The sequence below is a fragment of the Sus scrofa genome, chromosome 4 (genome assembly GCF_000003025.6).
Source record: "Sus scrofa isolate TJ Tabasco breed Duroc chromosome 4, Sscrofa11.1, whole genome shotgun sequence".
In the NCBI taxonomy this organism is placed as follows: Eukaryota; Metazoa; Chordata; class Mammalia; order Artiodactyla; family Suidae; genus Sus; species Sus scrofa.
Genome location: NC_010446.5, coordinates 111,227,270 through 111,240,707, shown reverse-complemented (window position 1 = coordinate 111,240,707; position 13,438 = coordinate 111,227,270). Strand labels below are relative to the sequence as shown.

Sequence of the window (13,438 nt, the reverse complement as noted above, 5' to 3'; positions counted from 1 at the left end):
AGACTTTTTTCTTCTGTGTATTAATTTCTCAGTTGGGGTTTTCCATACTATGAAGATCTGTGTTGAATTGTCAGGCAAGAAGCTTCTTTGTCACCTCCCCTTGCTTTTGAGGGTGTCCCGACCTTATGCAAGGGTGTCATTTCCCCATCCCTACCTTGCACTACACCTAAGGCTTTGTCTCCTTTGTCCGTTTAACAGGAAAACACTCAGGCCCCTTATTTGCTAAAATTAGACAAACTCTTCATAAGACAGACCAAGTCTTTTAGTTTCCTTTTTATTGCTACTGACCCTTGGAGATTGCTCTTACTTTTTTTTTCAGCTGTGCTTTTATTTTTTTGTTTTTTTTGTTTTTTTGTTTTTTGGTTTTTTTTTTTTTTTTTTTTTTTTTTGTCTTTTTGCTATTTCTTTGGGCCGCTCCCGCGGCATATGGAGGTTCCCAGGCTAGGGGTTGAATCGGAGCTGTAGCCACCGGCCTACGCCAGAGCCACAGCAACGCAGGATCCAAGCCGTGTCTGCAACCTACACCACAGCTCACGGCGACACCGGATCGTTAACCCACTGAGCAAGGGCAGGAACTGAACCTGCAACCTCATGGTTCCTAGTCGGATTCGTTAACCACTGTGCCATGACGGGAACTCCTCAGCTGTGCTTTTAAAAAGATATTTGTTTTATTTTAACCAGTGCGTCTAGGTGCTTTCTAGAGTGATGTTTTCAAGATGTGGGGACTTAGTCATTATTTATGTATATTTCAGAGTATAAAACACTAGCATAGTATCTTACACATGTATGTGAAACAAATTAAATGTACTCCCATTTTCCTAAAATTGCTATTTAGAAGTTTAAAAATTGTTAGAATTACTTAATTGTTTTTAGTAGTAATATTTCCTTTCCTCTTGCTTTCTTCCTTTATTTTGCTCCCTTTTGAAAGTTTTTAAACCAAAGTTGCACTTTTAGTTTGTCCTTGGTTTATTGTGTATGGAAACCAAGAAGGTTTCTTGTTCCTGTTTCATCTTTCAAAACCAGTTAATCTCTTTACTTTTTATGTTTACTGCTTTGTCAAGGTGGTAGTTGGAAGTTACCATCCAAAAGGCTAGACCGAGAACATTATCGAAAGTTTACCATGATAGGGACTTTCTGTTGTGGCTCACCAGATTAAGAGCCCAACTAGTGTCCATGAAGATGCGGGTTCAATCCCTGGCCTCACTCAGTGGGTTGGGGATCTGGCATTGCTGTGAGCCGTGGCTGCAGATGTGGCTCAGATCTGGCATTGCCGTGGTTGTGACATAGGCCAGCACTGCAGCTCCAGAATGACCCCTAGTCCAGGAACTTCCATATGCCACAGGTGTGCCCCCCCCAAAAAAAATTACCATGATATCCTACATTGCAGAGTCTTAAACGTCATCTATAATATGGCTTCCAAAATAGGTAATAAGATGATCTATTTGGTATTATTTTTACACTAGAAAAGGGAAAAATAAGCTTTATTAGTATATACTAGTACCCATATATATTTTTTTAATAGATGTTATAAATGTTTAAAATATTTACTTTTCAAATAAAAGCTCAGAATTTTTACCCAGGTGGTATGGGACCAAAAATAGTGATTTCTGTGATATAGAGCAGTGCCACCCACAGAACTTTCCTGCAACAGTGGAAATGTCCTGTATCTACACTGTCCTGTATGACAACCACTAGCCGCATGTGACTGGTGAACATTTGATATGTGGTAGTGTGACTGAGAAGTTGAATATTTAATTTTAGTTAATTTACATAGCCTCATATGGCTAGTGGCTACTGCCTTAGACCGTGTACATCTCGAGCAATCTAAGGGAGGAAATGGTAGAAATAATAGATTCTATTTATCCAGTGCTTTCCTGATACCAGATGCCATCCTTAGCGTATTGTGTACATTACTTCATTTAATCATGAAAACAACCCCTGAGGTTTAGAGAGAGGTTAAGTAACTTGTTGAAAATCATGCAGAATTAGAGTCAGAGTTGAAACCCACTTGTTTCTCCCTCTGTCTGTCTCTGTCTTTCAGCATGTAATTGACTTTATAACATTGTTTATGTGTAAGGGCTACAACTTGATGTTTTGATACATATACCTTGTGAAATGATCACCACGAACTAGTTAATATATCCATCACTTCCACATACATACTTACATAGCTTCTTCGTTTTCTTTTTTTGTGTGTGTGTATTTGTGGCAAGAAGACTTAAATAAAGATCTAGTCACTTATGATGGAACATGATAGAGGATAATGTGAGAAAAAGAATGTGTGCGTGTGTGTGTGTGAGACTGGATCACTTTGCTGTACAGTAGAAAATTGACAGTACACTAAACCAACTAAAAATCATATAAAAAAGATCTACCCTCGTAGCAAATTTTAAATATACAGTACAGTTTTGTTAATGTACTCACCATGCTCTACATTAGAGCTCCAAAACTTACTCATCTTGCGTAGTTGAAACCTTGTGTCCTTTGACCAACATTGCCTTTTCTTCACCCCCCATCCCCTGGCAACCAACATTCTGTTCTCTGCTTTTTGTGATTCCACATGGAAGTGAGATCATGCGGTATTTGTCTGAGTCTGCCTCATTTCACTGAGCATAATGTCCTCCATGTTCATTCATGTTGCAAATGGAAAAATCACCTCTTTTAAGGCTGAATAATATTCCATTGTATATATACACCATTTTTTTCCTTCTTTCCTTTCTTCCTTCTTTTTTTTTTTTTTTTTTTTTTTGTCTTTTTGTCTTTTTGCCATTTCTTGGGCCGCTCCCGTGGCATATGGAGGTTCCCAGGTTAGGGGTCGAATCAGAGGTGTAGCTTCCAGCCTACGCCAGAGCCACAGCAATGTGGGATCTGAGCCGTGTCTGCGACCTACACCACAGCTCACGGCAACGCCGGATCCTTAACCCACTGAGCAAGGGCAGGGATCAAACCCGCAACCTCATGGTTCCTAGTCAGATTCGTTAACCACTGAGCCACGATGGGAACTCCCCTTCCTTCTTTTTTTTAATCGAAGTAGAGTTGATTTACAATGTTGTGTTAATTTCTGATGTATAGCCAATTGATTCAGCAAATTGATATATACATCTTCTTTTCCACATTCCTTTCCCATATAGGTTATTAGTCAGTATAGTTATCTAGTTTCCTGTGTTTTGTTGTTTATTTTATATATAATAGTGTGTATATATGTTACCCCCAAATTCCTAAGTTATCCCTCCCCCCTAACTTTCCCCTTTGGTAACCATTAGTTTGTTTTCTATGTCTGTGAGTCTTTTTCTGTTTTGTAAATAAGTTCATTTTATCATATTTTAGATTCCACATATTAGTAATTTCATATGGCATTTGTCTTCCTCTCTCTTACTTCACTTAGTATGATAATCTGTAGGTCCACCCATGTTGCTGCAAATGGCATTATTTCATTCTTTTTTATGGGTGAGTGGTATTCCATTGTACATATATGCAACATCTTTTTTATCCATTCATCTGTCAATGGATATTTAGGTTGCCTCTATGTCTTAGCTATTGTAAATAGTGCTGCAGTGAACATTGGAGTGCAAGTTCGAATTATAGTTTTCTCCAGATATATGTCCAGGAATGGATTTGCTGAACCATATGATAGCTCTGTTTTTAGTTTTTTAAGGAACTGTTAGACTGTCACTTTCTTCATAGTGGCTGTACCAATTTATATTCCCACCAACAGTGTAGGAGGGTTCCCTTTTCTCTACACTCTTTCTAGCATTTATTATTGGCAGACGTTTTAAAAGTTTCTTCTTGCTATCAATTGTAAAAAAACAGATTTTATCTAATTAATTAATTAATTATTTTTATGACTGCACCCACAGCATATGGAGGTTCCCAGGACAGGAATTAAATCCAAGCTGCAGCTGCCAGATCCTTTAACCCACTATCCCAGGCCAAAGATCAAACCTGTCCCTCTCTGCAGTGACCTGAGTCGCTGCAATCGGATTCTTAACCCACTGGACCACAGTGAGGGCTCCTATTTGTAGACTTTTTGATGATGGCCATTTTGACTGGTGTGAGGTGATACCTCATTATAATTTTGATTTGCATTTCTCTAATAATTAGCAGTACTGAGCATTTTTCATGTGCCTTTTGCCCATCTGTATGTCATCTTTGGATAAATATCTGTTTATATTTTCTGCCCTTTTTTTATATATAATGATTTTTTTTCCCATTATTGCTGGTTTACAGTGTTCTGTCAATTTTCTACTATACAGCAAGGTGACCCAGTTACACATACATGTATACATTCTTTTTTTTCACGTTGTCATGCTCCATCATAAGTGACTAGACATAGCTTCCAGTGCTACGCAGCAGGATCTGCCCATTTTTTGATTGGGTTGGGGTTTGGGGGTATTGAGCTTTGTGAGCTGTTTGTATATTTTGGAGATTAATCCCCCTGTTGGTTTTATCGTTTGCAAATATTTTCCCTCACTCTGTAGGTTGTTTTTTCATTTGCTGCGCAAAAGCTTATAAGTTTATCCATTTGTTCACTGATGGACGTTTAGGTTGTTTCCATCTTTTTTTTCTTTTTACAGCCACACCTGCAGCATATGGAAGTTTCCAGGCTAGGGGTCAAATCAGAGCTGTAGCTGCTGGCCTGCACCACAGCCACAGCAACACAGGATCCAAGCTGCGTCTGCGACCTATACTGTGACTTGTAGCAATGCCAAATCCTTAACACATCGAGCTAGGCCAGGGGTTGAACCTGCATCTTCATGGATACTAATGGAGTTCTTAACCCACTGAGCCACAACGGGAACTCCTGTTTTCATGTCTTGACTACTGTGACTAATACTGCAGTGAACATGGGAACGCAGATGTGTTCAATAAAGTATGCTATGTCCTATATTTACTGAGTTCCAGCAAAGGATGTCCCAGTACCGCATCAGCTTCAGTTTGTGCCTCCCCTGTGTCTTTAAAACCCTATAGTTTCCATGCCTTTTTTAACTTCAGAAAATCATAGACTTCTGAGGTGTATTGTGTCTTTATCTGAAACAGACAAGGCAGGGCGTTAGCTCTATATTACAGGTCGAAGTGCTGAGCTAGACTATGAATGATTTGTCCACACTCTCTGTCAGGTCAGAATTGAACTTGAAGTGGGGCTGTCCTGCCTAACTTGGTGCTCCAGTCATACCATAGTTGTCGGTTCATTTTGCAGTTGGTGCCAAATTTGGGATTGCCTGAGTTAGGCTCTTTTAAAAGACTACAAGTAGTATGGCTTTGGAAATGTTTTTAATGTGTTTGCGTTTATTTTTTAGTGCTCGGCAGAAACCCAGAGCTAATTATTTAGAGGATCGAAAAAATGGGTCTAAGCTGATTGTTTTTGTAATTGGAGGAATTACATACTCTGAAATGCGTTGTGCTTATGAAGTTTCTCAGGCACATAAATCCTGTGAAGTTATTATTGGTAAGGCTTGTGTTTTCCTCTTCTCTGTTTTTTTAAAACTCTAAATGCAAAAATATATATGCAGAACTTTATCTTGTAATTTACATTTAGAACAAAATTGTTGAGTGCAAAAAAGCCTTTTTCAAGTTATAGTGTGTTTTATCTGATGTACCAGGGCTTTTTCCTGGGTTGACCTTTTTTTTTTAAATTAAATACTGATTTTGAGAGAATGAGCTTCAGAAATATTATCTTCTTTAAATATTGTTAAATATATCCATTAAAATATTACATTTTATCCTTTTGGGGCTCCCATTATTAAATAATTTTTGAAGCATAAATACATTTCTACTACAGACATATTCTGAAATTTTTGATGGCTGTGGACCTGACATTGGCAAGGCCTGTGTAGAATTTAGTTTTAAGAATTTCAGTCAAAGCCTCTGATACCTGAACTCTCCTGGCCCATGGAGGTGCAGCATTTGCACACCAAGCCTCGACGTGCAGCGCCACTCACTGGTTCTCTGTAACTGAACGCACAGTGACTGTAGCCATTCTGTCAGGAGGATAGACTAACCTCCAGTTTCCCTCTTCGTGTATTAACATGTAGCACAAAGCAAACCAAGCACTGGGAGTGTGCGGTGTTTGTGAAGGGTAGGTGAGTGTGCTCAGTGAAGAGGATGGGTGGGAGTGCTGTAGTGTAGGCAGATTTCAGGAAGGTGTCTGGTAGAAATTTTGTTACGCTGCCTGAAGCTACTACACTTTGCCTGTTTGAAGGACAGGACAACATAGCCAAGGAAAATTGATTTAACTGCTGGCTTCTGAAAATATATCTTTTCCTCTACCAGGTTCCACGCATATTTTAACACCCAAAAAGCTGTTGGATGATATAAAGATGCTGAATAAACCCAAGGATAAAGTCTCCTTTATTAAAGATGGAGAATAATCCATGCAGGGGAAGAATTGGAGATCCTTATTACTTGTTCAACTAAAATGACATGTTCACCTAAAATAGATTGAGACATTGTTGCTATCATGTAATTTAAACAATGTAAATATTTTAAGGTATAATGACTTTTCAGATGTATTTCTTAAAAGATTGTTTATGATTAAATATCATTGGTTTTGCCTCTTTTTTTTTTTTTTTTTTTTTTCCTGGCCACACCTACAGCATGAGGAAGTTCTGGGGCCAGGGATCAAACCCAAGCCACAACAGTGACAAGCCTGGATCCTTAAACTGCTGTACCACCAAGGAACTTCTAGATTTGCCTTTTTTTTTTTTTTTGTCTTTTTTTGTCTTTTTTGTCTTCCATATGTGCCTGTGGCATATGGAGGTTCCCAGGCTAGAGTTCGAATCAGATCTATAGCTGCCGACCTGCGCCACAGCCACAGCTATGCAGGATCTGGGCCGAGTCTGCGACCTACACCACAGCTCATGGCAACGCCGGATCCTTAACCCATTGAGCGAGGCCAGGGATTGAACCTCCATCCTCAAAGATACTAGTAGAGTTCGTTACTGCTGAACTGCAAGGGGAACTCCTAGATTTGCCATTTTTAAGTATTATTGCTGCTTCGTAGATAATGAGAAAAAATGTTAAACTGCTTTCTAAAAGGAAATATTTTTAGCTTTGGAACAGAGTATATTAGAGTTGGTAATTTTTCACAGCCACCTATGTACATACTAATTACTTGTTACATACTTCTCTATCATGTGCTGACATATAGTTTTGGGGGAAAAATGATTTTAAATGAAAAAATTATAAAAGTAAAAACTGTAAGTGTGTATGATGGAGTAATTTCCTATAAGTGCAGATTTTCTTTCAACTGAAATTCATAATTTCTTTTATATGTAAAATAATTTAGTCCTTAGTAGAAATAGAATAATTTCACAGTGTATACAGTCTTGCTAGATACTTCTAAAGAATACAGCTTTATATAATTTTGAAATTATGTTTAAATTAGAAAACAAAATAATCATGAACATTCTAAGAGAAAATAAATATATGGTTACAAAAATTATCTTTGTTTTTTGTGGGGGAAGGGGAAGTTGGGAAGTTTTAAAGTTCTAAATCAGAGAATTACAAAAAAAGAGTCTACCATAATCTTCCTACCAAGATAACATACCTTTTGACTTAAAAAAAAAAAAAGTAGTCTTTGTGTAAGATTGGATAATAGAAGGCAAGGTCTTCATTTCAGATCTCTCCTTTACCTGGCAGCATTGTGTTCTGTCATGTCATGGACCATAATTTTATGTATCACTCAGCTTTAGAGTTTTGTTCTTACAAATAAGGCTGCATTATTGGGGTACATAGCTTTGCAAACTTACACAGATATTTCTGTATGTTTCCAGCAGTGATATAGCTGTCACAGTATTTGTGCATTTAAAATATAGGTGGATATCACCATTTTTTGATTTTTATGTACATAAATCTATCAGTTTTGCTTTATGGCTTCCAAATTCATGTTGTACTTGGAAATATCTTTGCACTCAAGATTGTACATTCACTCATTGATCGTCTAGAACATTTTGATAGGTTCACTTTATTTTTTACAGGTGTGTCTTTCATCTGGAATTGATGTTAGTGTGAGAAGGCATGCTAGCTATTGTCTCTTATTGACATTCTGTCCCATGCCTCCTCACCCCGTACCACAGGGGATGAAAGGCTAAAAAGGAGGCTTTGCAGACTCTAAAGGTAACTAGGTTACCTGAACAGGTTAGATTCTGCCAACAGTTTGTTTTTAGTCACAGTTTAGAACAAGCAAGTTTCTTCCCACAGGAATTCTTTGTAGCAACGAGACTCTACATTTTAGTGTCTGTCAACTGCCTTACAGGTCTAAGGAAGTGCTGGTGGCAGCTGTAGCACTAGCTTCCTGTTCGCTGGATCAGATGGCGATATGACCTCAAGTCCAAAAGTATGGCCCCTAGCTTCTGCCCTCAGCTTTTCCCATGATTTTTAAGGACTCAGTTCTCTATATTAAAACACTTTCTGCTTGAAATATCCAGAGGAGTTTCTGTTCTTTCAGTGAATCCTGATTGATAGGGAATTTAACAGGAATCCATCTTTCTTTCTTCTAAATGGTCAGATACTATAACCAGATTTTACTGGGTGATCCCTCTTTCCCCAACTTATCTGAAATACTGCCTTTATCATAGACTAAGTTTATATTTGTATTTTGGTCTATTTCTAGACTGTTTTATTGACTTATAGTTTGTATTTCTTTTTATCTGCTGTAATGTTATGTTTTAACCGACGATGGATGTAATTTCTATTCCACCCATACCTAAATTACTGTTATTTTTCGGAAATTTTCTATTACATTTTTAAAAATGAACTTTAGTGTCATTCTGTTAATACCAAAAGTTATTTTGGTATTTTCGTTAGGTTTACAGTAAATTCATAGGTTATTTCAGGGAAGGTATGACCTTAAGAATTTTTTTTTCATATGGGTACTGCATATTGCCATAATATAGTTCATGGTTCATGTGAATTGGATCTTTTATTAGGCTTTTCAGGTTTTTTATAGATAAAAAAGTTATTATTTTGAACTTGCTATTTTACTAAGTAGTGATAATAAAATAATAATGTGCAAATGCTTACTTAGTGCTTTATATCTAAGTGAGGCACTATTTTCAAATGCTTGTATTACCTCATTCAGTCTCCTCATTTAATCCCGTGAAGGTTAGGAACTATTATCTCCATTCTAAAGCTGAGGAAACTAAGGCACAAAGACGTTTTATAATTTAACCTGGATGACATGTATATGTGGAGAGGAAAGGCTTGACGTTAATAAACAGCCCTCTGAGGAATTCCCCTTGTGGCTCAGTGGTAGCGAACCCGACTAGTATCCATGAGGATGCAGGTTCAATCCCTGGCCCTGCTCAGCGGGATTAAGATCTGGTGTGGCTGTGGCTGTGGTGTATCTGCAGCTCCAATTCGACCCCTAGCCTGGGAACTTCCACATTCTGTAGGTTCAGCCCTAAAAAGACAAATAAATACTGGGCATAAGAACGGTACATTGCCAGTGAGAGGGTTAATTTTTTTGATGTCTATGTGTTATCAGATCCTTATATGCCATGGTAACTGTCTGTCCAGGGTTAGTACGTGCGTAGAACAGAGATTCATACCAATCTAAGACCCTCTGACAAGTGGATCTGAAAGTGTGAGGACGGCAACACTGGACCACCCATTCAGTTGCTCCACATCCCATACTGATAGGGGATTCTTTGAGGCTACATTTCGCTTATTTTAGGCTTAGAATTGGAGAGACCCTTTGTTTCTGAAATTTCTTACTGGATTTGAAGATGTAAGAGGTCATCTTACATAAATTCCTAGTATAAACTGATTCTGCACTCCCACCCCTGCTAGAGAGAGAAATTGCAGATTCTGATATCAAGACCATGAAAAAGACTTTTTTGTTGTTGCAATTAACTGAAATCATTTATTCACTATATCCAATGCACATTTTCTCCCCCTGTTGAAATGTGCAAGAAATGTCTTCCAATGAAAGTTCTACCAAAACAACATTTTGGGTATTAAATAGAAATATAATTGGTATAGATTAGTCTGTTTAAATAATTCATTTGACAATAAGGTGACAATTGAAGGAAATGACAGAAAGATGAACTTTCATGTGTAAAACGCAATAGTAAGCCAAGATGCTAAACGCCTCCCACCAACAGTGCCACCTCATCCTGCTGTCCTGCTCGGCACCTCCAGCAGCCAGAGCACAGCTACAGGAGAGGCCTCTGCATAGGAGAAACTGTGAGTGTTTCCTTTCAGCACGAAAGCCCTCCTCAGTGCTGAGCTCCTGGACTCAGCATTAGAGACACAGTGGCTTTTACCTAACAGGCCTGTTCTTCTGACTTATTGTTCCAGCAGAATTAGAAGAAAGTTGTGGCAGAGTTGACACAAAGTGGCATGGGGGGGGGGAGACAGCCAAGGCTACAGAAACAGTAAATATAAAAGTTTCCGTGTAAATCAGAGCCTAGCACTTTCCTAGAATTCCTTAAGGACATGGTCCTATTTCTATTTCTTTGTTTAGACGTGTTGCAGTGGTTGTTCATAAGGATCTTCAATCATCAAGGAAGTGTAAAATTACATTTAGAATATGGTTTAGGAAAGCAGAGATGGGCCAAGTTTTTAAATCATGAATGCTTACAATGGTAAGTTCCTATGATGGTTAATAAATGTGGGACTAGGACCATTCATTTAATGGCAGTCCTTTCTAACTTGGGTTCCATGGATTTGCTTCAAGTGTCCATGAACTTTTAAAAATTGTGTGCAAAATTGTACGTGTTCATCTGTCACCTTTCCATGGGAGAGGGGAGTGTGGGGGAGGTGGGAGACTCCGTAACTTTCATCAGATTCTCATAAAGGTTTGAACACAAAAGAGGTTAGGAACTAACGAGTCATTTGAGAGCACTTCAAGCCAGAGAAGTGTGTGATTTTAAACTTGGGCACGGGATAGTGCTGCATGGCCCCCAAAACAGCTGGTGATTAAAGTTATATCTGTGATGAATCTGGGTCTCTTAGCACATAGAATTTAGGCTTCCATTTTCCTCTTACTTTTATTGAAGCATAGTTGACTTTCTTTTTTCTCTTAAAACGATGCTACCAGAAGTTCCCATTGTGGCTCAGCAGGTTATGAACCCAAGTAGGATCCATGAGGATGAGGGTTCGATCCCTGGGATCCCTGGCCTCACTCTGGGTTAAGGATCCGGTGTTGCCGTGAGCTGTGGTGTAGGTCATAGATGCGGCTCGAATCTGGCATTGCTGTGGCTCTGGTGTAGGCCGGTGGCTGCAGCTCTGATTCGACCCCTAGCCTGGGAACCTACATATGCTGCAGGTGTGGCCCTAAAATGACAAAAGAAAAAAAAAAATCTGCTACCAGTCCTCACTATCTTCCTCATAAAGCAACAACTTAAAAGTACAATTTGCCACGCAGTCCGAGGTATCCTCTGAATGGCCCCTGCTTTATGTCTTCCCAGGCACCCTAAACCAGTTTCCAAGCCCCAAAGTTAAAAATAACTCACTCTCCAGCCAGCTAGACAAATCGCAGCTGCCTTGGTCACCAAAGAAATCTTCAAAGCAGAAATGGATTCAACTCCCCTTACCGCTAAGCAGAGCTCTGGGGCTTGGGAAGCTTCTGTTGGAACAGGAGTGAATGGAGGCCCGGGAAAGAGGGACCAGGGCCAGTAACCAACCAGCTGCTCTGTTGTTGAGGTCACACAGCAGTCCTAAGCCAGCCTATCAGAAGCATGTTCCTATGTTCTCCACAAAATGCTAATGCACTTAATACACACAGTTTTAACGAATTGTCTTCACTTGGGTCCCAATTTCATTAAGACTACTGTTTTTCCGTATTTCTGACTTCAGAAGATCTTTAAATAATGTATACGTGTATCGTAAAAATTTCATACAGTCCAGAAAGTAAATGAAAAGTCAAGACCCCCTCTTCCCCACAAAACTCCCAATTCCACTTCCTGGGGGTCCACTGAATAGTTTTGTGTATCTTTCCGGAAAGTACGTAGACTCTTTGAAAAACAGATGAGGTCACACTATATACATTATTGGGCATCTTGCTTTTTTTCACAGTCTTACAGATTATACACCTCATTCTTTTCCGTGGCTGCAGAGTATGACCGCTGTTGCTTGTGTATCATCACATAGGGTGTTAGATTAGCTCCACTTGGGGGCCGTCCTCACCTGCATACTGCTTCCTGTCGCATGAGTTACTTAAAAGCAAAGTCCTAGCAGTGGAATTGCCACTTGGAATTCATAGCATTTGATGGCAGTTACCGAGGTGCCTTGTAACAAGGTGGCGCTAATTTGTACTTCCAGCAGCAGTCCGAGAGTTCCTGTCTCCCCAATCCTCACTGGCACTGCCAGGGATTTTCAAACTTGAGTATTTGCCATACTCGTAGGTAAAAGTATATTTTATTGCTTTGATTTATCTTATTATGAGGTAGGAATGACAGGTTTATTTTTAAACAAATACATGTTGATTTCGATCTTTAAGAATCACGGGTCCATTTTCTTCATTTAAGCACTTTGTGTCCCTCACAAAGGAGTTTTTCTCTGGAAACTCATCTTCATAAGTTGCCTAATCAAGCTTTCCCTGCATTCAAAAAAAAAAAAAAATCCTTGGTGCCTTTGAGTCAAACTAGTATTTCAGTCGGTTCCTCCATCTCTGCGCTTTGGCCAGATCTTCTGCAATAGTTCTAATCATTTGATCAGTAGTTTGTTTCAAAACGGTTGCTGTCCTTAGGGCATGATCCAAAGATGAGTTTAAAATCTACAGAGAAAGAGTCCACACGTTTTCGTCACTTAAATTTACGACTGCTTCTCTTAATTGGGTTCGCATTATTCAACACCGCTAAGTGGAATTTTTGGAGTACTCTCTTTTCCACCCGGTCTATTTCTGTTTTGAGGGTTTGTTTCCTAGGAAACCAGTCTGAGTGGAATATGTTTTTTTAGAAAAAAGGGACAGAAAAAAGGCCAACACGTGACTGATGAGCATGAATCAGAGGGTGAGGTCAGCAACCTGCCGGGCTGTTTTCTGCTGTGGAAAAAGAGATGTGTGAGGAGAGAAGCTCCTGGGGTGGGGGGCACAATGCAGGGGATCCCGGGCCATAACCACCGAGAGGGCACCCGGGGTGCAAGTGCATGCATGGGGCAGTGTTGGAAAGTGGCCTGAAAATAAATGGGAGACTGCTGGCAGCTGTCACCCCAGTGTCACTGGACAGACTTGTGAGTGGGGTGCCCTCATGCCAGGGCCAGGAGAATCTGTGCCAAGGCACCACCCATAGAACACTTTCTCCAGGAAGTTTGCCTTGGACCCAATTTAGGAATAATGCAAACCACGTGGCCACTCAGGCTGTGTATCTTTATGTTAGTGCTGAGCACACGTTGCTTTAGCAAAGCTTTTTCTGACGCTCTGTACTGTAATAATTTAAAGGCCATCAGTTTTGTGGTCATCCAGACCAAACTTACAAGCTGCAAGGATTCTAGAATT

The 13,438-nt window shown here is 39.5% G+C and overlaps 2 protein-coding genes across 2 annotated transcripts in view; one reads left to right on the top strand and one right to left on the bottom strand.

Annotated features, from left to right (window-relative positions):
* STXBP3 (syntaxin binding protein 3) overlaps positions 1-6,554 on the top strand; it is a 59,914-nt gene extending 53,360 nt beyond the window's left edge. The window contains exons 18-19 of the mRNA XM_021090106.1: positions 5,298-5,446; positions 6,271-6,554. Of these exons, the coding sequence (XP_020945765.1) occupies positions 5,298-5,446; positions 6,271-6,368 (247 nt within the window). The 3' untranslated portion in view covers positions 6,369-6,554. The remainder of the gene's footprint in view (positions 1-5,297; positions 5,447-6,270) is intronic.
* The window catches only part of AKNAD1 (AKNA domain containing 1), a 34,198-nt gene continuing 31,993 nt past the window's right edge, over positions 11,234-13,438 (bottom strand). Inside the window, exon 13 of the mRNA XM_021090095.1 lies at positions 11,234-12,718. Coding sequence (XP_020945754.1) covers positions 12,587-12,718 — 132 coding nt within the window. The 3' untranslated portion in view covers positions 11,234-12,586. The remainder of the gene's footprint in view (positions 12,719-13,438) is intronic.